We start from the raw sequence: 22,483 nt of genomic DNA on the forward strand, positions 1-22,483 counted from the left end.
TGTAACATTTTTATATTTAAAATCATTTTTCTTGAAATAAAAAACTGAAAAACAAATTCCTAAATTCACTTAAGTTACATTTACAATGGCACATTTTAAAAGAAATTATATTTACCTCTAAGTGTTAAAAACACAATTATTTAAAATTGAGATAAATGTATAAAATTCTGTAATTAAAATAGTCAAGCCAATTATAGTGTAAAGTTTTATTACCCCATTTATTTAACTACAAAAAAGTAAATTTCCTTTTTCTTAAAAAAAATAAACTATCAATAAGATATTCTTACATAGCTTCTAAAACTGGTCTCCAATATGTCTATATTAATTTAAAGTACCCTTACCTTTCTTCTGAGCTATACAATCGAGCGAGTCCAAAATCTGCAAGTTTTATCTGCCCTCTGGTGGAAGTAAAACAAAATGAATAAAAGATATTATTCTACTTTGAAGTGGTCATACAAAATCATGTTCTTAGAACTAATAAAAAATATGTAAACTTTAACTTTGATCACACTGCAGTACTCAAGGTACTATAGGTATAGGAAAGTAGATAAACTCAGGATAAAATAAGGTAAAAAATTTTTCTTTGGAAGAAGTTCAGCTAATACCATAATACTAGTACTATTTTTATTATTATTGCTATTATTACAGTATTACCAGTATAACAGTATTTCAGCACTATTTAGTTGCTATTTAGAAAAGTATACTTCAAAGAAAATAACACAAAATGAGGCAATTTCTACGACTTAGTAATAAGACAAATTACTTGCTCAAGTCAATAATGTTCAAGATCTAAATCACAATGTTTTGAATTTAAATTGATTTTCCTGTTCTTAGAGGGGCAAGGTGCCTGGAACACTTTATACTAACCCAAATCAGGACCAGACATGCTTCACTTAAACTAACAAATAATACCAATTACAATAGACTTATCAGGAGTTCAGGTTATGCTGCCAGTAAAATATTCAATACAAGCTTTGTGTGTGTGTGTGTGTGTGTGTGTGTGTGTGTATGCACTTCAAAAAGGCCACTTTAAAACTTTGATATTTGTATTCATCAAATACTTATATTCTCAGTAAAGCTTCCAGTCAACAGGAGGTTATTAGTAAAGTATTTGGAATCAAAAATTATACACAAATTTTCAATTGTGTTGGGAGGATGAAGAGGAGGTTAGCACCCTAGCGCCCCCCTCCCCCCCCCCCGTCCCCCAAGTTGTTCAAGAGTCAACTATAATCTAAATTAAAAATCCTTTGAACAAAATCAAGGTATACATTATATAACACTCACTTTGAACTTACATATCAAAGTTATATCATACCTATTATTTAGAAGAATATTTGAACATTTAATATCCCTATGCAAAAAGTTCTTCTTATGACAATAATCCAGACCTTCCATGAGCTGTCTCATAAACGACTTTATGTGATTTTCATTAAAATGAACCAAGCCTGATTCCAGTAGTCCCATCAGATCATGGTCCATATATTCAAATACCAGGTAAAATGCACCTAAGAACAAGAACAATTAAAACATTAAAGATTTTTATTCTTATACAACTTTTCTATAGGTTCAAAATTTTTTAAAATTCTACGTTGAAAACTAATCCTTTCCTTGAAAAGAAGTGTTACTTTATCACTTTGATAATGTTCATCTTTCTCTCTGAGTTTACTATCAATAAATACATCCCAAGGACACATTTAACCCAGTTTTTGCCTCGTAAACAAAACTCTTATTATATAACCAACCCTGTTGATTTTCACATAGCACAGTTTCTGGGTATAATTAATGTAAAATAAATTCTTAACTGTTTTACATATTGAACAAATTGTCTCTTAGTGAAAAGGGAATAAAATCAGTACAGCTCATTAAAGAAAATTTGAAGGTGGCAAAAGAGTTGTTTTTAATTTTTAAAAAATCTGAGCTCAGTTGGACTTTAGATGAATCCATTTAAGCCTTCTACATATAATTTCATTCTATCTATACAGCTCCAGAGCATTTGGAAGCATACAAATTACAACTTTGTATTATAAAGCCAGCTTAATCCTACCAAAACATAACATAGCACATACACAACTGTACTTATGAGATTCAAAAATCCTAAGTGAAACTTGCATAAATTGAATCCAAAGCTGTATCAAAAAAATATCCCAATCAAGTACAGTTTAATTTAGCAATTCAAGAATGAAAAGGCTGATAAAATTCAATACATCTATTTGTCAAAGGAAAAAATATCAATATGTCAAAAAAAGGCATCTGAAGAAAGTTCACAGTTTCTAATTAAAAACAAAGCAAAGAACTCATAGTAAACTTACTGTCTAAAAATCCAAAAGAATAAAAAGAGAGTTACAGAAAATCATACAAAAAAGCAAAGGACTTCATATATGCCAGCAACAATTCATTAGAAAATAAAATTTAAATGACTCCACAATTGAAAAAAATTATATTACAAATGACTAGGAATAAATTTTAATAAGAATTAAAAACCAGAGTACCAGCCAAAATGTTTCTGGTGATAAACATTTACTCTACCAGAAATTAATATGAATTACCATACTATTAGGACAGACAGAACAGTGTAATATACATACACCAGAAAACAAACCCCAAATACAAAGGGTGTTCCAAAAAAATGTATACATACAACTTTGAATAATTATAAAAGCATGTTTATTAAAATACATTTCATTTTCAAAACTGAGCTATTAGCGGTTAAAGTGTGTATACATTTTTTGAGAATACCCTGTATATCTAATAATTACTAAAACATTTTAAGTCAGTGAACAAAAATAGAAATTCTAAGACAGAATCAAAAGGATATGCTAGAAACCAAAAACAGCATAATACAAGTAAAGAATGCCTTTGACAGGCTCATCAGTTTGAAGGATATGGCCTAGCAAAGAATAAGTGAGTTTGAAGATAAGTCAATAGAAATTTTCAAAACAAAAATGCAAAGAAAAAGACAGAAATATCCCCAAAATGTGGACAATTACAAAAAGTGTTAACATATGTGTAATGGGAATACAAGAAACAACAGAAAAAGAGAGAACGGAAAACAATATGTAAAATAAAAATGACTGAAATTTCCCCAAATTAATAAAATATATGAAAACCACAGATCCAGGAAACTAGGGAGGACATCAAGGGGAATAGCAAAACTGCTGAGAATCAAAGACAAAAAAAGAAAACCTTGACAGAAGCCAGAGGGAAAAAACATCTTACCTATAACCGCATTCAAGGATAAAAATTATAACTGATTTATCTTAAGAAACGTTGAATAAAAAAGAGTGGCATGAAATATTTACAGTGTTGAAAGAAAAATCCACCAACCTAAAATTCCCTATTCCATATCCAGCAAAATTATTCTTCAGAAGTGACAGAGAAATAAGAACATTCTCAAAAAAAAAAGGAAGAAATTTGTCATCAGTAGATCTGCTTTGCCAAAGGCCAAAAAAATCTTCAGAAAGAAGGAAAATGATACAGGAAAGGAACTCAGATCCACATAAAGGAAGGAAGAACATTAGAAAATAATAAAGGTAAAATAAAATATTTTTCTTATTAATTGATCTGTTTGTTCAAAATAACAGCAATGGTTTCTGTAACTAGCTTGTGAAAGAATAATAATAATGTTACAACAAATGGGAGCGAGGAACTGGGAATACTCTGTTATGAGGTACCTATACTACCTATAATGTAGTACAATGTTATTTTAAAAATTATAAATGTATTCTGTGAACATAAGCACAACTACTATAGATAATTTAAAAAAATAAGCATTGTTGATATGCTAAAGAAAGGGAGGGAAAAATGAAACCATATGAAAAGCTTAATGAAAGCCAGGGAAGGCAGAAAAAGGGGGGGGGGGGCAACAAATAGAAATATGGACGATATTAATCTAACTATATCAATAATCACCTTCCATACCAAAGATCTAAATATACCAATTAAAACATAGAGACTGGTAAAGTGGATAAGAAAAATAAGACCCAATTAGATATTTCCTATATACACTTTAAATATAAATAGAGCCCTGCAGCGGTTGCCAACTGGTGGTCCGTGAGGTCCGAAAGGTTGGTGACTGCTGGAGAACATTCTCCCATACACCAAAAGGTTATGGGTTTGATTCCCAGTCAGGACATATACCTAGATTGTGGGTTCAATCCCTGGTCACAGTATGTAGAAGTGGCAACCAATCCATGTTTCTCTCTCACCTCACCTCACCTTCCTCTCTCCCGCTCTCCCTCTCTTCTCTCTCTCCCCTGTCCCCCCTTAAAAATCCTCTTTCTAAAAATCAATAAAAACATATCCTTGGGCAAGCATTAAAAAATAGAGAAAGACAAAGATTAAAATTAAAGAACACAGGAAGCTATGCCATACTATCACTAATCAAAAGAAAGTGGGAGTAATTTATTAATTTCAGACAGACCAGATTTAAGAGCAAGGAAAGTTATCACGAATAAAGGGGTCAATTCTCCAAGAACATATAATAACCTTTACTGTGTTCACTCCTTACAAAAGGCTGCCAAAATACATCAGAAAAAAAACCTGAAAGAATTACACTGGTAAATAAATATTACATCTATATTGTACTTCATCCAACAATAACAAAATACGTATTCTTCTCATATTCACATGAACCATTCACCAATACAGAGCATACTCATGACCATAAAACACACCTAAACAAATTTAAAAGAAATCATACAAACTATGCCAATGAAATAAAACTAAAAATCAGTAACAAGAAGATAGCTGAAAACCAAAAACACTCAGAGTTTAAAAAAATAAAAAACTTTAAAATAACGCCTGAGTTAAAGATGAAGTCTAAAAAGAAGCTTTAAAATATTTTGAAGTAAATTAAAATAAAAACAACTAAAATATGTGGGATACAGCAAAGCTATTCCTTAGAGAGAAATTATAGCACTAAGTAAATGTATAAGAAAAGAAGATCTAGAATCAACAACCTAACTATCCACTTTAGGACTCTAGAGAAAGAGCAAATTAAATTTACAAGTAAGCAGAAAAGTAGAAATACAGTTACAACTTGGTTCTCAAACATCTCCCACCTTGAAACAATTTGGTTCTCAACCAAGTTGTTCACAGAAAAAAATGTCTTGGTTATAGAACAAAACTTCAGTTTTCGACCAGACAACCCTTTCATGCTGATACCTCACCAAAAAAAAAACATCTCTCAGGAAACAAATGAGAAAATGCTTTTGTTGATGGCAAAATCAAGGATCAGCACCATTTATACCAATAAAACGGTAATATGCTTAGACCGGGAGACCTTCCGGACAAAGCCATGGTGGTGGGGCCAAGACAAGAGGCGGTAAGGGGGTTAGGGGCAAGCAGGCCGACGGGGAGGGGGGGGGGGGTGCGCAGTTAGGGGCAAGCAGGCTGGTAGTGGGGGTGATCAGGCAGTTGGGAGTGAGCAGGTTGGAAGGGGGGGCAGTTGGGGTCGAGCAGGCCAGCACAGTTGGGAGCAAGAAGGCTGGCTGGGGGGGCAGTTGGGGGCGAGAAGGCCAGCAGGCAGAAGGGTTAGGGGCAATCAGGCAGGCAAGCGAGCTGTTAGGAGCCAGCAGTCCCGGATTGTGAGAGGGATGTCCAACTGTCAGCAGCAGGACATCCCCTGAGGGGTCCCAGATTGGAGAGGGTGCAGGCCGGGCTGAGGGAACCCCCTCCCCCGCACAAATTTCATGCACCGGGCCACTAGTTTTAAAACATAAAGAAGCCATCAAGAGTGCTAATGTTGCTAGGGTGTGAAAAAAAGGATCACAGGAAACTGAAGAGGTAGAAAGATTGCTGGTGATTTGGATAAAGGAAAAGCAGTTTGAGAGTGACAGCCGTTTTGGAGGCAGGAAGATGCCGCATACAGACTTCCTGAAAGATACCTCTGGAATTAGTACTGAAAGTGATTCCTTTAAGGTTAGTAGGGGGTGGTTCGATAAATTTAAGAAAAGAAGTGTTTATTTCTATATCAAACAGTACATTAGACATGTACTGTATATAAGAAAGGTTAAAATGGAATTATTTGTGTGTCTAGAACAGATTAATTCAATTTATTTATTTCTTTTAAATCTTTATTGTTGAGAGTATTACAGATGTTCCCCCCTCACCCCCCCCCCGCCCCCCCAGGGCCCACTGCCACCTTATTCCCGCCCCATCCCAGGCCAATTTACATTTCAAATAGGAAAAAATGATTCACTTTTCAAACAAATCACTTCTCAAACAGCCTTCAGAATAAAAAAGTTCAAAAACTAAGGTTTTGTAGTAATAAATATCAGAACTTAAATCAATGATATTGAAAATAGGAACTCAACAGAGGGGGGAAAAAATCAACAAAACTAAAAGCTGATTCTTTGCAAAGATCAATAAAACTGGTAAACCTTTAGCCAGGTTAAGGTGCTAATTACTAATATGAGAAATGAAATCACTATATCAGGTCATCACTATTGCTCCCAGGAACATTAAAAGGATGGTAAAGGAATATGCGAACAACTAGATATACATAAATTTAATACTTTAGATGAAATAGATCAATACCTTGAAAGACATAATCTACCAAAACTAAAAGGAGAAATAGATAATCTCAATAGGCCTATAACTATTGCAGAAAATTTATCAATACTTAATAACTCTCAAAAACAGGAAGCACCAGGCTCAGATGGATTTACTGATGAAATTTAAGGATGTAATTATACCAATTCTCTACAATCTCTTCCAGAAAATACAAGGAGACCACTTCCCAACTCATTCTTTGAGGTCAGCATTATTTTAATACCAAAATCAAACAAGACATTACAAGAATGGAAAACTAAAAAGCAGTCTCTCATGAACATATATGTAAAAATCCTCAACAAAATATAAACAAACTGTACCCAACAATATATAAAAAGAATTATAAACCATGACAAATGAGAGTCATCCTAATAATAGACAAAAAAGGGTAATTGACCGTACCTTCACTACGCCTCCCATGGGCTAATCAGCATGATATGCAAATTAACTGCCAACAAATATGGCAGTTAATTTGCATACACAGGTGCCCAGCAGCTATCGGAGCCTGCAATCAGAGCTGAGAGGTCCCCTGCCAGGCCTGACGCCTCGGTCAGAAGCGTTAGGCCTGGACATGGGCGGAGCTGTGATGGTGGGGAGCAGTGGGGGAGCCAGCAATGGTGGGGAGCAGGAGTGGAGCCCGCGATTGCGGGGAGCTGGGGGTCCCCTGCCCAGGCCTAATGCCCTGGTCAGAGGTGTTAGGTCTGGGCAGGGGTGGTTCCAGCAATCAGGGGTAGCAGGGGCGGAGCCGGTGATGGTGGCAGCTGGGGGTCCCTTGCCCAGGCCTAAGGCCTTGGCCAGAGGCATTAGGCCTGTGCAGGGGCAGAGCCAGCGACTGCGGGGAGCACCGAGGGAGCTGCCGATGGCAGGGAGCAGGGGCAGAGCCAGCGATCATGGGGAGCAGGGGCTGAGCCGATGATTGAGGGAGCTGGAGGTCCCCTGCCCAGGGCTAATGACTCGGCCAGAGGTGTTAGGCCTGGGCAGGAGCCAAGCCGGCAATTGGTGTGAACTGCAGAGGAAACACCTTTTCAGACTGCTCATTGGTTTAACTCCCTGTATGCCACTGGTAATATTCTTAGTAACTTTGGTAATAAGAATCCAAATAGGTGATCTAGGGGTTTTTACTACACTCCTGGAGAAAAAAAGGAAGGTCCGCTGCTGGAGGGTTAAGAAATGTCATATCCTGTCCTAGCTGGTTTTGCTCAGTGGATAATGATCACTGCTGGGTCTGGGTTCAATTCTGACTAAGGGCATGTACCTACATTGCAGGCTCCTCCCTGGCCTGGGCCCGGTCAGGGCTCATGCAGGAGGCAACCAATCAAAGTGTTCCTCTCACTTTGATGTTTCTCTCTGTCTTTCCCTTTCTCTTCCACATTCTCTAAAAATCAATGGAAACATATCCTCAGGTGAGGATAAAAAAAGAAAGAAAGAAATGTCATATCCTATGAAAGACACATCTTGAAAATGCCTAAAGAAAGTTGTCATTTTTTCATGGTAAAGGGACTGGAGTCCGTGTTGATGAAAACACCTTGGTGGCTGCGGTGACTGGCAGTGGCTGCAGCAGCGGGGTGATGGGGCTGGTGCCTTCCCCTGATCAGCCCGGTCGCCTCCCACAAAGGGAGGCCAGACTGTGGCTTAGGCCCGCTCCCCAAGGGAGCAGGGAGCAGGACATCCCCTGAGGGCTCCCAGTATGTGAGAGGGGGCAACCTGGACTGAGGGCCCGCCCCCCCCCCCCCGTCCAGTGCACAAATTTTTGTGCACCAAGCCTCTAGTTCCAAGTATGCAAGGCAAAATTCAATTAATGTAAGCCATTACATTAAACAACAACAAAAACAACACATATATGATCATAGAAACAGATGCAAAAAAGTATTTGAAAAAATTTGGCAACCATTCATGATTAAAAAAATAATAATAATTCTCCTCCTGACACACACAAAAACTAGGAAGGAGAACTTCCTGAACTTGATAAAGAATATCTGCAACCTACAGCTAACATCATTTTTAATGGTGAGAGAACTTCCAATAATATCAACAAGCCAAGGATATTCCCTCTCACCACTTCTATTCATCATTGTACTGTAAAACCTAGCTAATGCAATAAGTCAAGGAAAAGAAGGAAAAGATATATAGATTAGCAAGGAAGAAATGAAATGCCTTTGTTCACAAATCACACAATTGTCTATGTAGAACATCTCAGAGTCAACAAATAAGTCCTGGAACTAATAAGCAATTACAATAAGGTTGCAAGGTACCAAGATAATATGCAAAAGGTAATTGCTTTCCCCCTACTGGCAATGAACAACTGGAATCTGAAATTAAAAACATTACATCATTTACCTTAGCAGAAAAACACACACCAGGTATAAATCTAACAAAATATATACAAGAGCTATATAAGAACAACCACAAAATTCTGATGAAAGAAACCACACTCTAAATCAGTAGAAATATTCCATGTACATGGGAAAAGAAAGACTCAAATTGTCAAGATGTCAATTCTTCCCAAATAGATCAATAGATTTTTAACACAATCCCAGCAAGTTATTTTATGGATATTGACAAGCTAAAAAAGTTCATATAAAGACCTTGAAGAGGTAGTGAGGTGGATGTTGCAATAACCTTGTGGCTGGCTTATAGAAGCTGTTATTGAAGATAAATAAGATATAGCATCCTTGTAAAATGTGAAGCATTTATAGCTGCCAAGAAGTATTTCTTTTACTACAAGCAACAATGCAATTTAGATTTTGTTTTAATATAAGCAAGTGCTGTCAATTAGTTGTAAATTTTGAGGTGTTTTCATCAATAATATTTGCTTCTAGGAATGGCAGCATGATGATCCCCTCGGCTTCTCCTCCTGAAACTTCAACTATAACAAATGATTCCCTGCTCAATATAGAAGCACACCTGAGAAACCCATTCATTGAAGCAGCTAAAGTTGAACAACCAGGAATAAACCAAGGGGCAGACACTCAACGCAGGAGCGGAAACCACAGGCATGGAAACATGGAACAGGCTGATGAATCTCAGAAGGGAAGGGGGAGGGCGGGAAGAGATTAACCAAAGATCTTAAGTGCATACTAGAGACACAGTGCATGAGTGGGGTCCCTCGGCCTGGCCTGCAGGATTGGACTGAAACCGGCTCTCCGACATACCCCGAGGGGTCCTGGATTACGAGAGGTTGCAGGCCTAGGGACCCCACCGGGCCTCAAGTACATCAATAATTACCCTAAATGTAAATGAAATGAATTCACCAATAAAGAGGCACAGAGTAGCAGAGTGCATCAAAAACAAAACTCAACCATAAGCTGCCTTCTAAAGAAATATCTAAGCTGCAAAGACAAAGGTAGATTCAAAGTGAAAGGGTGGAAAATGATTCTCTAAACAAATAAAAAAGCTTAATGACACATTAGAATTGACATAATTGACATTTATAGAACCTTTCATCAGATTACACGTTCTTCTCTATTGTACATGGAACATTCGCAAGGATAGGCCATATGTTAGGTTATAAAACTAGCCTCAATAAATTTAAGACTGAAATTACATCAAGCATATTCTCTGATCAAAATGCTTTGAAATTAGAAGTCAACTGCAAAAAGGAAGTAAAGAAATCCACAAATATGTTGAGATTAAACAACATACTACTAAAAAATGACTGGGTCAAAGAAGAAATAAGTGAGTTCAAAAGACATACAGTGACAAACAAGAATGACAATATGACATATCAAGACTTATGAGATGCAGCGAAAGCAGTAATAGGGAAGTTTATATCACTGCAAGGCTAGTTCAAGAAATAAGAGAAATCTCAATTAAACAATCTAACATTACATCTTAAAGAACTAGAAAAAGAAAAACAAAAGCAACCCAAAGACAATAGAAAGAAATGCCACCAAATTCAATAATTTTGATAAGTTCCTAGAAATGTATAACCTTCCTAAACTAAATCATGAAGAACTGGAAAATCTAAATAGACAAATCAGCAGTGAAGAAATTGAAACAACTATAAAAAAAGTCCCAAAAAATAAAAGTCCAGGACCAGATGGCTTCCCCAACGAATTCTATCAAATGTTCAAAGAAGACTTAAAACCTATCCTTCTCAAACTCTTCCAAAAAATTGAGGAGGCTATACTTCCTAACACATTTTATGAGGCCAACATCACCCTCACGCCAAAACCTGGCAGGGATAACACACACAAAAAGAAAACTACCTACAGATATAAAAACCCTAAACAAAATACTAATAAATCAAATACAGCAATACAACAAAAAATTAATACATTATGATCAAATGGGGTTCATTCAAGGAGCACAAGGATGGTTCAGCATATACAAATCAATGTAATACACAACATCAACAAAAACACGAAAACTCGTATGATCTTGCTCTGGCTGGCGTGGCTCAGTGGTTAAAGCACCGGACCATGTGCCAAAGGGTCACCCAATCAATTCCTAGTCAAGGGCACATATCTGGGTCTCAGTTTCACTCCCTGGTCCTGGTTGGGCCACATGCAGAGGCAAACTATCAATATGACTCTCTCACGTTGATGTTTCTCTCTCTCTCTCCCTCTCCACCCCCTTCACATCCTTCCCTTCTACTCTCTCTAAAACTCAATGGAGCCCTAGCCAGTTTGGCTCAATGGATAGAGCATCAGCCTGTGGACTGAAGGATCCCAGGTTCGATTCCGGTCAAGGGTACATGCCCAAGTTGCATGCTTGATCCCCAGTAGGGGACGTGCAGGAGGCAGCCAATCAATGACTTCCTCTCATCACTGATGTTTCTATCTGTCGCTCCCTCTCCCTTCCTCTCTGAAATCAACATTACATCTTAAAGAACTAGGATATTTTAAAAAATATCCTCAGGTGTAAATTAACCCAAAAAATAAATAAAATAAAAATCATATGACCTTACCAACAGATGCAGGAAAAGCTTTTGATAAGCTAAATACCCATTTATGATGAAAGCACTAATAAATAAAATAGAAACAGAGGGAAGGTACCTCAACGTAATAAAAGCCATCTATATATAGAAAAGCCTAAGCGACTGTCCGACCATCAGCTATGGCACGCCCTGACCACCAGGGGGCAGACGCTCAACGCAGGAACAAAAACCACAGACATGGAAACATGGAACAGACGGATGAATCTCAGAGGGAAGGGGGGGAGGGAGGGCAGGAAGAGATTAACCAAAGATCTTATATGCATACTAGAGGCCCGGTGCGCAGATTTGTGCACCGGTGGGGTCCCTCGGCCTGGCCTGCACCCTCTTGCAATCCGGGACCCCTCAGGGGATGGTGGACTGCTGGTTTTGGCCCAATTCCCACAGGCCAGGCCAAGAGACCTCACTGGGCCTCTAGTATACGATAAACCCTCAGACAATATTATACTCAATGGCAAAAAACTAAAAGCTTTCCCTCTAAAATCAGAAACAAGACAAGGAGGCCACTCTTATTCAACATAGTTCTGGAAGTCCTAGCCAGAGCAATAAGGCAAGAGAAATAAATAGAAGGCATCCAGGAAGAAATAAAAATGTTACTTTTTGCAGATAACATGTTCTATATATAGAAAACCCTAAAGATCCCAGCAAAAAAAACTACTAGAAACAATGAAAAAATACAGTCAAGTTGCAGGATACAAAAGCAATGTATAAAAATCCACTGCTTTCCTATATGTTAACAATGAAACTTCAAAAAAAGAAATAAAGGAACCAAGATGGTGGCACAGGTAAATGCCAATACTCGCTGCCTCCCACAACCACATCAAAATTACAAATAACATATAGAACAACCATCATTCAGAACCACTGGAATGCTGGCTGAATTGAAGTCCTACAACTAAAGAAGTAAACAACAAAGTTCATCAAGGCTGGCAGGAGGGGTAGAGTCACAGAACAGGCTGGTCTGACACTCACATGCGCATATTTTTTTAATTGGGGCACAGGGTGGGGAGTGATATCTCCACTGCAGAGGCCTCCCATGATAAGCAAGAGTCCTAGCCCCACATCAAACCCCCCAGCCCAGGATTCCCAAGCTTTGAAGAGAAGTCTCCTTAACTTCAGGCTGTAAAAACCAGCAGGGATTGTGGCTGAGTGACAATGGAGGCTGCTGGAGACCCAGACAGCTCCTCTTAAAGGGCTGACTTACAAAGTTACATGATCCCACTTCCTCTGAGCTCAAGTGCTGGGCAGTGGCTTTGGGAAATCCAGGGACATACGGGTAGGAACTGGACTGTCTGCCATCAGGGCAGGAACTCAGGGGTGGTTTTCTCCCAGACAGCGGTGCTCACAAGGATCACTGTTCCTATGCTGAGACCTCCCCTGTCCCAGAGCTGACTGGCAGCCATATCTGAGTTTCCATCAGCCTGGCTCACACTGTTTGCTCTGTCCTGGAAATTCCCTGAGACCCCTCTCCATTCAATTTGCAGTCCCACCCAAGTTGTTTGCAGTGGCTTTTCCTTATTAATAGCCTATCCTGCTTCAGGCTTCAGGCTTTGCTAAAATCTCTCAGACAAGCAGCAGCTGGTATCAGTTTGCCCCAAACCTATCAGTAAAAGGCTCAAGATCTGGCACTAGCACCAGCCTGCCTTGCTTCACAGCAGGGCCTTGCCTGGGCACTTCCAAGCCCAATACAAAAAGCAGCCATCTGTAGACCTTTCTGTAGCTCCTGATGGGTGGCCCTAGGCAGTGGCTGACTTTGCACTTCCCTGGAGGCCCCAGAGCCATTTTAATTCAGTGGACAGTTTCAGACCATGCCAGGTTACAACTCTATATATCCACAAGTGACACACTTAAGGGGCAGATTCAATTAGCAATAGAGTCCCACTGAAGCAAGTCCTGCTCCATAGGGGTGTCTCCTGCACAGCAGCTCTTCCACTGTAGTCATAGCTGGTCCTCACAGCCAACTGGTCTACACTTGAATTCCTCCCAATAATGCCAACAGCAATCAGGGCTCAACTACAATAAGACTGTGCACACAGCTCACACAGGGACTCACCTAGAGTGCCCAGCTCAGGTGGCTGGGGAGGCTGAGCCACTGGGCCCTAGAGGACACCTAATATACAAGGCCACTCTACCAATTCCAGGAGACATAGCAGCTCTACCTAAAACATAGAAACAAACACAGGGAAGCAACCAAAATGCAGAGGCAAAGAAAAACGTCACAAATGAAAGAAATGAAAGCAAGTAAACCACTGGACAGCAGTCAAAACAATGATTATAAGGTTACTCAAGGATCTTAATGAGAGCTTCAAGGGACTTAATGAGAGCTTCAAAGGACTTGTGAGACTTTCAAGAGTCTAAGTATGAATGTCAAAGACATGGAAAAGGACCAGTCAGAAATTAAGCGTAAACCGGCAGTTGGACATCCCCAAGGGGTCCCAGATTGGAGAGGGTGCAGGCTGGGCTGAGGGACACACACACACACACACACCCCCGCCAGTGCATGAATTTCATGCACGGGCCTCTAGTCCTATCTAATAAAAGAGAATATGCAAATTAACCATCACTCCATGACAAATATGGCGGTGCACATAGTGGCAGGGGGTTGAGGGGGATGCTGGCAGTATCGCCCCAGGATCGTGAGCCCAGCGTCCTGGCCCTGGCCGTGTGGAGGGAGGGGTCTCTGGCCAGAGGCCGGGCACGGGACACTGGCATTGTTGCAGGCCGGGCTGAGGGACACCCCCCCCCCCAAGTACACGAATTTCGTGCACCAGGCCTCTAGTATTTAATATAAAAAAGAATGAAGATCTGAATAGCCAACACAATATTGAATACAGTATTAAAGGAGAATGAAGTTAGAGGGCTGTTACTATTTGACTTTAAGACTCACTATAAAGCTACAATAATCAATACTAGTATTGTAGTATTAGCAAAAGAACAGACAAGTAGGTCAATGAAACAAAACAGAAAGTTCACAAAATAGACCCTTACAAAGAGTCAACAGATCTTAGATAATAGAGCAAAAACACTTCACTAGCAAAAAGGTAGTCTTTTCAACAAATGCTGCTGGAACAAGTAAACACAGATATAAAAACAAAAACAAACAACCCCCTACACACACACACACACCAAAAACACCCCCAAAGATTCTAGATACAGACCTTACATCGACCTAAGGGTAAAATACAAAACTGTAAAACTCCTAGAAGGGAACATAGGAGAAAATTTAGGTGAACATAGATGTGGCGATGACTTGGTAGATATACCATTAAAATCACAACCTGTAAAGAAGAAACGGTCTTTTTGTGTAAGAAGAAGTTGGAATTCATTAAAATGTTAAACTTCAGCTCTGAGAAAGACATTGTTAGGGGGATGAAATAACAAACCACAGACTGGGAGAAAATCTTTATAAAACATATCTTTTTAAAAAAATATATCCAACATATGGAAAGAAGTCTTAAAAATCAACAATAAGTAAACAAACAGCCCAATTAAAAAGTGGGCAAAATATATGAAAAGACACATCCCCAAAGAATGGACACATCCCACATAAGCATATGAAAACATTCTCAACATATTTCATTAGAGAATGGCAAATTAATACAATAATGTGAAATCATATCCACATCAGAATGGCAAAAATCCGAAACAGTGATAATACCAAGTGCTGATAAGGATTTGGACCACCATTCATTGCTTGTGGGAATACAAAATGATACAGCCACTGAAGACAGTGTAAAAGATTCTAACAAAATCCAACATACTCTTACCATATGATCCAGCAATCACACTCCTTGGTATTTATCAAAAATAGCTGAAAACTTATGGTCTACACAGAAACCTGCATATGAATGTCTATTAACAGCTTTATTCATAACCATCAAAATTTGAAAGCAGCCAAAATGAAGAGAAAAATAAACTGTAGTACATTGAGACAATGGAACATTAATCAGCACTAAAAAGAAATGATGTTTGAAGGCATGAAAATTCATGGAGCAAACTTACATGTATATTTCTAAGTGAAAGAAATCAATCTGAAAAGACTACATACTGTATGTTTCCAACTATATGGCATTCTGGAAACGGCAAAACTATGGAAACAGTAAAAAATTCAGTGGTTGCCAGGGTTTCAAGAGGTGAGAATGAATAGGTGGAAGAGAGTATTTTTAAAAGTCAGAATATTATGTGTGTATGTGTCTGTCTGTCAGTCAGATTCTCTGTGTCTGTGGGACTTCCTATGCCTCTGTCTTTGTCTCTATTTCTGTGTCCTGACATCCCCCGAGCCTGCAACCAAGGTACGAGAGTGCCCTTGACCCGAATTGAACCCAGGACCCTTCAGTCAGAGGGCCAACACTCTATCCACTGAACCAAACAGGCAGGCCTTCTATGCTCAAGAATTGCCATTCTTGCCAAAATCGGTTTGGCTCAGTGGATAGAGTGTCGGCCTGCGGACTGAGGGGTCCCAGGTTCGATTCTGGTCAAGGGCATGTACCTGGGTTGCGGGCACATCCCCAGTGGGAGATGTGCAGGAGGCGGCTGATCGATGTTTCTCTCCCATCGATGTTTCTAACTCTCTATCTCTCTCCCTTCCTCTCTGTAAAAAAATCAATAAAATATAAAATAAAAAAAATTTAAAAAAAAAGAATTGCCATTCTTGAGCATAGGTCTAGAAGGATACAACAGGCTGATAACAATGGGTTGGGCAGAAAGTTGCAACAGAAAATGGGAAATTTTTTCTTATTCACATAGATTAGCATTATTTCAACGATTATGGTAAGCTAATTTTACTTTTATACTTTTTACAGAGGAATTCTACTTCCAAAAGAAAAAATTACAGAATAGTTATAAGCCGTTAAAATACAAGCGATTTTTAATTCAGTAAAAGCTAGTCACATTAAACTCCTTCCTCATAGGCAAAGAAATAAAATGGAATGAGAACACTGCAGGGGAAATAAATTATTGTGCTACTTGCATTTCTGATCCCCTTCATTGAGTAGTAGACGGTACAGTCATTATTGTTCACTGTAATTAGGTTGAATCCTTCAATATCTGCCCACCAAAAGATCTGAACAACCCTTGACAAGAAGTCAAGCCAGCCCTAACCAGTTTGGCTCAGTGGATAGAGCGTCGGCCTGTGGACTGAAGGGTTCCAGGTTCAATTCCGGTCAAGGGCATGTACCTTGGTTGCAGGCACATCCCCTACTGGAGGCAGCTGATCAATGTTTCTAACTCTCTATCCCTCGCCCTTCCTCTCTTTAAAAAAAATCAATAAGATATATTTTTTTAAAAAGAAGTCAAGCCAAACATTTGAGGACTGGGAATCAACTTGACCTGACTTCTACTTGGTCAACTTCCAATCATCAACTTCAGAATAATGTGATGCTACTGGGGCATTCTAAGACAGGCTATTTAAGATGGACCTCCCTAACCCATACCTCTCAAACTTGGATGTTCTACAACCCAATGCACACTGGCTGGAACAAAAAAAGAAAATTTATCAATCTTCTAAAAATTTTCCTTTGTTTGGGGTAAGGAGTAAAATAGAGCTTTCAGAATTTTTATGGCAAGATTCCCTCTCTCTAGCTCTAGCCGTTTGGCTCAGTGGATAGAGCATCAGCCTGGGGACTGAAGGTTCCCAGATTTGATTCCAGTCAAGGGCACATGCCTGGGTTGCAGGCTTGATCCCCAGTAGGGGGCGTGCAGGAGGCAGGCGATCAATGATTCTCTCTCATCATTGATGTTTCTATCTCTCTATCCCTTTCCCTTCCTCTCTGAAATCAATTTAAAATATTTTTTTTTTAAAAAAAGGGTCCCTCTATCCATTTCTCAGTGCTGGCTGTATCCTCAGAACCCATACGGCCTCAGGTGGTTGCTGCAGCAACGGACCCTTCTTGCCTTAGGCTCACATCTCACAGTTACGATATGTAAAATCTTAGGAAAGTCTCAAACTCTGGACAGGAGAACGGAAAGGATCTGAGTGACATGCCCCTAGGGAACTGAAAGTGGAGTCAGCTCCAGAGTTACAGGGACTTAGATTAGATAAAAGGTGGATCCTCAACAAAAGGCCAATCTATTCTATCTATGACTATATTGTCCATTCAGAAGCCATTGGAAGTACCTATGAAGCACCTGAAACATGGCTAGACTCACTGAGATGAGATGTTCTGTGGGTTTTGAAGACTTAGTATAAAAATAAGGGAAATAACCCCCAAATTTTAATATTTATTACATGTTAAAACAATATTTTGGGTAAAATAAATTATATTAAAAATATATGGCAAGGGGAGCGTGGGTTACACCAAGAAAGTAAACAATTTCACTGGCACACCAATTTAAATAGATTAAACTAAATTGTCTACCTATTACTAATTCCAAAATCATGACCAATTAGGAAAAGGTGAAATCATAGCTAGCACAATTTATAAAAATGTGTTTTAAAATTCTTATAGTAAAATTATTCCTAATTAAAAACACATTTCAAGAAAAGGATGTGAAAGACCAATCTACTTTCAATTATCCATTCTATAAATGATATATATTAACCTAGAGACTATTTGTTCAAAAATAATAAATCAGTAATGGCTAAAAGCAGACATAATTGATAGGAATAGTGAATGTGAACCAAAAAGCTACAAGTTTCCCTTGCAAATCCTAATTTATTTTTTAGACTATATATTTATATGAACTCTTTATATTATTATCAATTATTTTAGGATTTTACTTTTGTGAGACTTTATACAACAAAACAGTCAACAGAAATATATTTTTATTAAGTACAAAAAAGAATAAGAGTAGCCTAATACAGTAACACAAATAGATAAGGTAGCACTACAGATAGACAACTAAATAATTATATCATAATGCTTTAACTAATAGGCTTTAAAATGCAGTGGTATCCTGAAAGATGAAATCTGACTCGGGAATCATGAAGAGAAATTTAAGCTGAGATTTATAGCAGGGCTTGGAGCAAGTGAATGATGGGGACAGGGGCGTGCTCAGTTTGAGATACCTTTGTAAAATGTGAACATGGAGGGATCTAGTGAATAGTTGTAGCTTTCTGGAGCTCAGGGCTAGAGCTGATGATGATGATAACCTTAGAGCTATGAGAGTATCTGGGAAGAAGAGGTAAGACCACCAACGACATAACCCTGAGGAACACCAACATTTAAGAATAAGGCAAAGAAAGGGCCAATTAGATTTAAGCTATGAAGCAATAATCAGACAGAGAGGAAACAAATCTGACTAGAGCTTTTTCAGAAAAGCCAAAACATTCAAGAAGCAAATCAACATAATAAATATTGCCCATGAAAAGAAAGAAAAAACTAAGAAATTACTACTGGTTTGGCAAGAGATCATTAGTGACCTTATTTTTATAAAGTAGTAGGAAAATTCAGACCAATTAATGAATGAAAAAGTGAGAAAGTACAGACAGCAAATACTGATTACTCTCTCAAAAAATCTGGCAACAAAGAGTAATGGAGCCATTGGCTGACTCAAATCAGAGCAAGATTTGTCTGTTTAAGACAGAGATTTGAGTAGGTTTAGTGCTGAAAGTAAGAAGCCAGTGAAGAGGGAAGAGTTTGAAAGGAAGAGATGACACACATTGGTTCCTAAGAACCTGAAAGCATCAGCTCTGAGCAGGAAGGAGAAATACTACCTACTCTGAAATAAAGGAGTGAAATAGTAAAGAGTGAAGGAAAGGCATGGAAAGTTAGAAGTTGAGAGAGTAAACTCTCATCGGTAAGTGTAAGCTTCTTTGTAGAGAATGAAGCAATTTCTTCTCTTCAGAGAACAGAGTGTTTGCTTTGTGGAAGGGAAGAAGAAGCTGATTAAGGACTGTCCAGCAGTCCTGGAGTTCCAGCTCTCTAGGCCAGTGATGGCGAACCTATGACACGCGTGTCAGAGGTGACACGCGGACTCATTTTTTTGGTTGATTTTTCTTTGTTAAATGGCATTTAAATATATAAAATAAATATCAAAAATATAAGTCTTTGTTTTACTATGGTTACAAATATCAAAAAATTTCTATATGTAACACAGCACCAAAGTTAAGTTAGAGTTTTTCAAAATGCTGACATGCCGAGCTCAAAAGGTTCGCCATCACTGCTATGGGCCATAAGTCTGAGGAGAAAATAATCTACATGGCTATATGATTCCCCCCCCCCCCCCGCTCCCCAGTAAGTTTAATATTAAAAAAAGTGATCAATCCAAGATTGAAGGTTAGGGCAGGTTTATAACAGAAGGACAAATAAATAGGTATGAATTTCTTTGTGAAGAGTCTTAGAAAATCATTAATTACAACTCCAAATATCTTTATAAATTCAAAAGAAAAGTGTAAGATATATTAGAATTCTGTTTCTCAAATACAACATCAGAAATAATCAAGAAAGAAGTTAACAGACATGATTTAACAGTTCTAACTGTAAAACTAAGGATACAAAAAAATACACTGCTCTTTGAGAAAACAAGTTAAAAAATCAAGTACTAAATATTTGTAATATGTAAATTTTCAAGACATTTGTATGAAATTCAAAAACTTTCTGCCTGAAATCTGCAAAGGAAAAAAAAGCAAAACATTTCTTCCTGTGGCCATCTTTGACTTTAATCCATACTTGCTAGAAAACATTTCTAGCTTTAACAGGAGGAAGTGAATTAACCTAAGATTTGGAGTCCCAACCCATATATTACCACTGAGGACGGATAGGGACACTCCTCCACTCTTCTTTGAACTTGTGTTCTTTTCTTTTCCTTGTTTCTTTAACATCCCCCCCTCCCCCCACCACCACCACCACCAGCCCCAATCCTAAGCTCTTAGGATAGAATATCCAAGACAGTCAAAGAAAGTCATACTCACTATACTGCTAATGTAGGCCATAGGGTAGAGACCTTGTCTATCTCATTTACTGCCTGCTCCCAGCAACTAGAACAATGCATGGCATTTAATAGGTATTCAACAGAAATTAATTTCTTCTAAAAGTATTCATGGATCTTATTTCAGCATTTTTATTTACCTCAAAGTCACATTCATAAGTCTGTATTCCCATAGGTCAGAGAGACAGGAAAAAATGAGAGGTAGGGGTTGGGGGGTGTGAGTGTTGTCAGAGAAGGAAGGAACTCGCACACCTCTCTGTCTCATTGGTATTAGTGGTAGAAAACCTAAAAAGGAGTGCATGCACATTACATATTATAAGAAATTGTGGCTGAGAGTGGCAGTAGCAATAAAGAGAGAAATTTATCAATTCCTGAAATGGCAGAAGAGAAAGGTTTGATGATTAGACCAGCCTGGAAACAAATTATCTCAAATTCAGAGGTGTTGACACCAAAAAGAGGTTCAAAGAAAACCCAAGCTCTCCAAGCTTCAAATGCTAAAAACTTGAGAGCTTCTGGCTCTTCACACTTCAGGGCCTCCATTCCTAACTTATTCAGGCTTCCAGTGATAGTAAGCTGGGTAAATAAATGTGCTTCCACTACATGAAAGGTGATAGGAGTAAAAAGAGTAGAGCTCTATTAATGCTACCAAAACTGGGAGTATGAGGGAATAGGTGTGTATTGGCCTCAAATCTGAATTTCCAATGCTTTTCCCACAAATATACTGTGATACATGGAAATTAGATTTTTCACATCCTATTAAAATAAACTGAAATGACTATATACTTGAAAAAGAATATTTCTAGTCACTATTTTCATTTATCAAGTATTGTGTCTATCAAAGAATGGCTCTAACTTTTCCTGTACCTCATTTCTTTCTCTGCTCCTCACAGATTTTTTAATGAGGATTAATATGTAAGGAGCTTAGGACAGAACCTGGCTCCTTTTTCAAATGACATAAAATACTAACTCATTTTTTGGATTTGTTAAAATTTTCTCTAATTTTCAAAAAGTATATTTGCTTCTACTTTTTTAGTACTGTTTTCATAAAATTTTTGGTCTACCTCAAAGACAACTGTATAGAGTTAAAGAGTCAAAATTATTATTTCTAAAGACTAGCACATGAACTAACCTTTGTGAATTTTGGATTAATTTAATTTATAAATTCAATATGTTTAAAGCAACTTTATCTTTCAAAGTTACCTGGCTTTCTAAAAACTTTACCTATAACTTGCTTTACCCATAACAATATCATCACCACTTAAAAAGGCTATTTATTATTTTACTCAACTTCTCTTTAAATTAATCATGAGTGCTCCATTAAATTGTCACCTTTTAATGTAACATGCTGTAAGAGTTGGCTATACAATGAGAGGTATGTGCAACCTCAATGACATTCGAGGACAAGACAAATGTAACCATTTAATTTTTAACAGTAGTGAAATGCGGAATTAAAATGAAATGCGTTGTTTTCCTCTGGGCAGGATGCAAAGGTGATTTCCTGGGTTCTTGTCCAGGTGGATTCAAAGAATGAAGCCATGAAAAAAAGGTGGTATAGAAAAAGGTGGAAATGTATTGGGAAACAAGCACAGACTCCCACATGGAAAGGGAGAGAGAGACCCACTAAGCCAGTGATGGCGAACCTATGACACGCATGTCACCTCTGACACGCGAACTCATTTTTTTGCTTGATTTTTCTTTGTTAAATGGCATTTAACTATATAAAATAAATATCAAAAATGTAAGTCTTTGTTTTACTATGGTTGCAAATATCAACAAATTTCTATATGTGACACGGCACCAGAGTTAAGTTAGGGTTTTTCAAAATGCTGACACACCGAGCTCAAAAGGTTCGCCATCACTGCACTAAGTTCCTCTTCTCTAAGGTTTATAAAGGCTAGTTGTGTCCTGATACCCCCTCTCTCTTGGTTCCTATATAAGCAGCTTCAGAGCTCAAACCCTACGTGGGGTTCCTCTCTTTTTTTTGTTTTTTTGCTTCCTTTGGCCTTCCGCTTCCTTTTCTGAATGAGTGGCTTCCTTTCCCTTTATTCTATAAATGTATACATTTGGGCCGCTCCCAGGCCCCTTATTCTATGAATGTATGCCTTCTGGCAGCTCCCTTATTCTGTG

General features: G+C 38.2%; 1 protein-coding gene across 4 annotated transcripts in view; it reads right to left on the reverse strand.

The window, feature by feature from the left end:
- CDK13 (cyclin dependent kinase 13) overlaps positions 1-22,483 on the reverse strand; it is a 111,526-nt gene that overhangs the window by 43,336 nt on the left and 45,707 nt on the right. For all 4 annotated transcript variants that reach the window (XM_036327443.1, XM_036327445.1, XM_036327444.1 and 1 more), the window contains exons 6-7: positions 1,316-1,505; positions 342-398 (exon numbers count right to left, since the gene is read on the reverse strand). In XM_036327443.1, the coding sequence (XP_036183336.1) occupies positions 342-398; positions 1,316-1,505 (247 nt within the window). The remainder of the gene's footprint in view (positions 1-341; positions 399-1,315; positions 1,506-22,483) is intronic.

Source organism: Myotis myotis, unplaced genomic scaffold, assembly GCF_014108235.1.
Source record: "Myotis myotis isolate mMyoMyo1 unplaced genomic scaffold, mMyoMyo1.p scaffold_m19_p_11, whole genome shotgun sequence".
Classification (NCBI taxonomy): Eukaryota; Metazoa; Chordata; class Mammalia; order Chiroptera; family Vespertilionidae; genus Myotis; species Myotis myotis.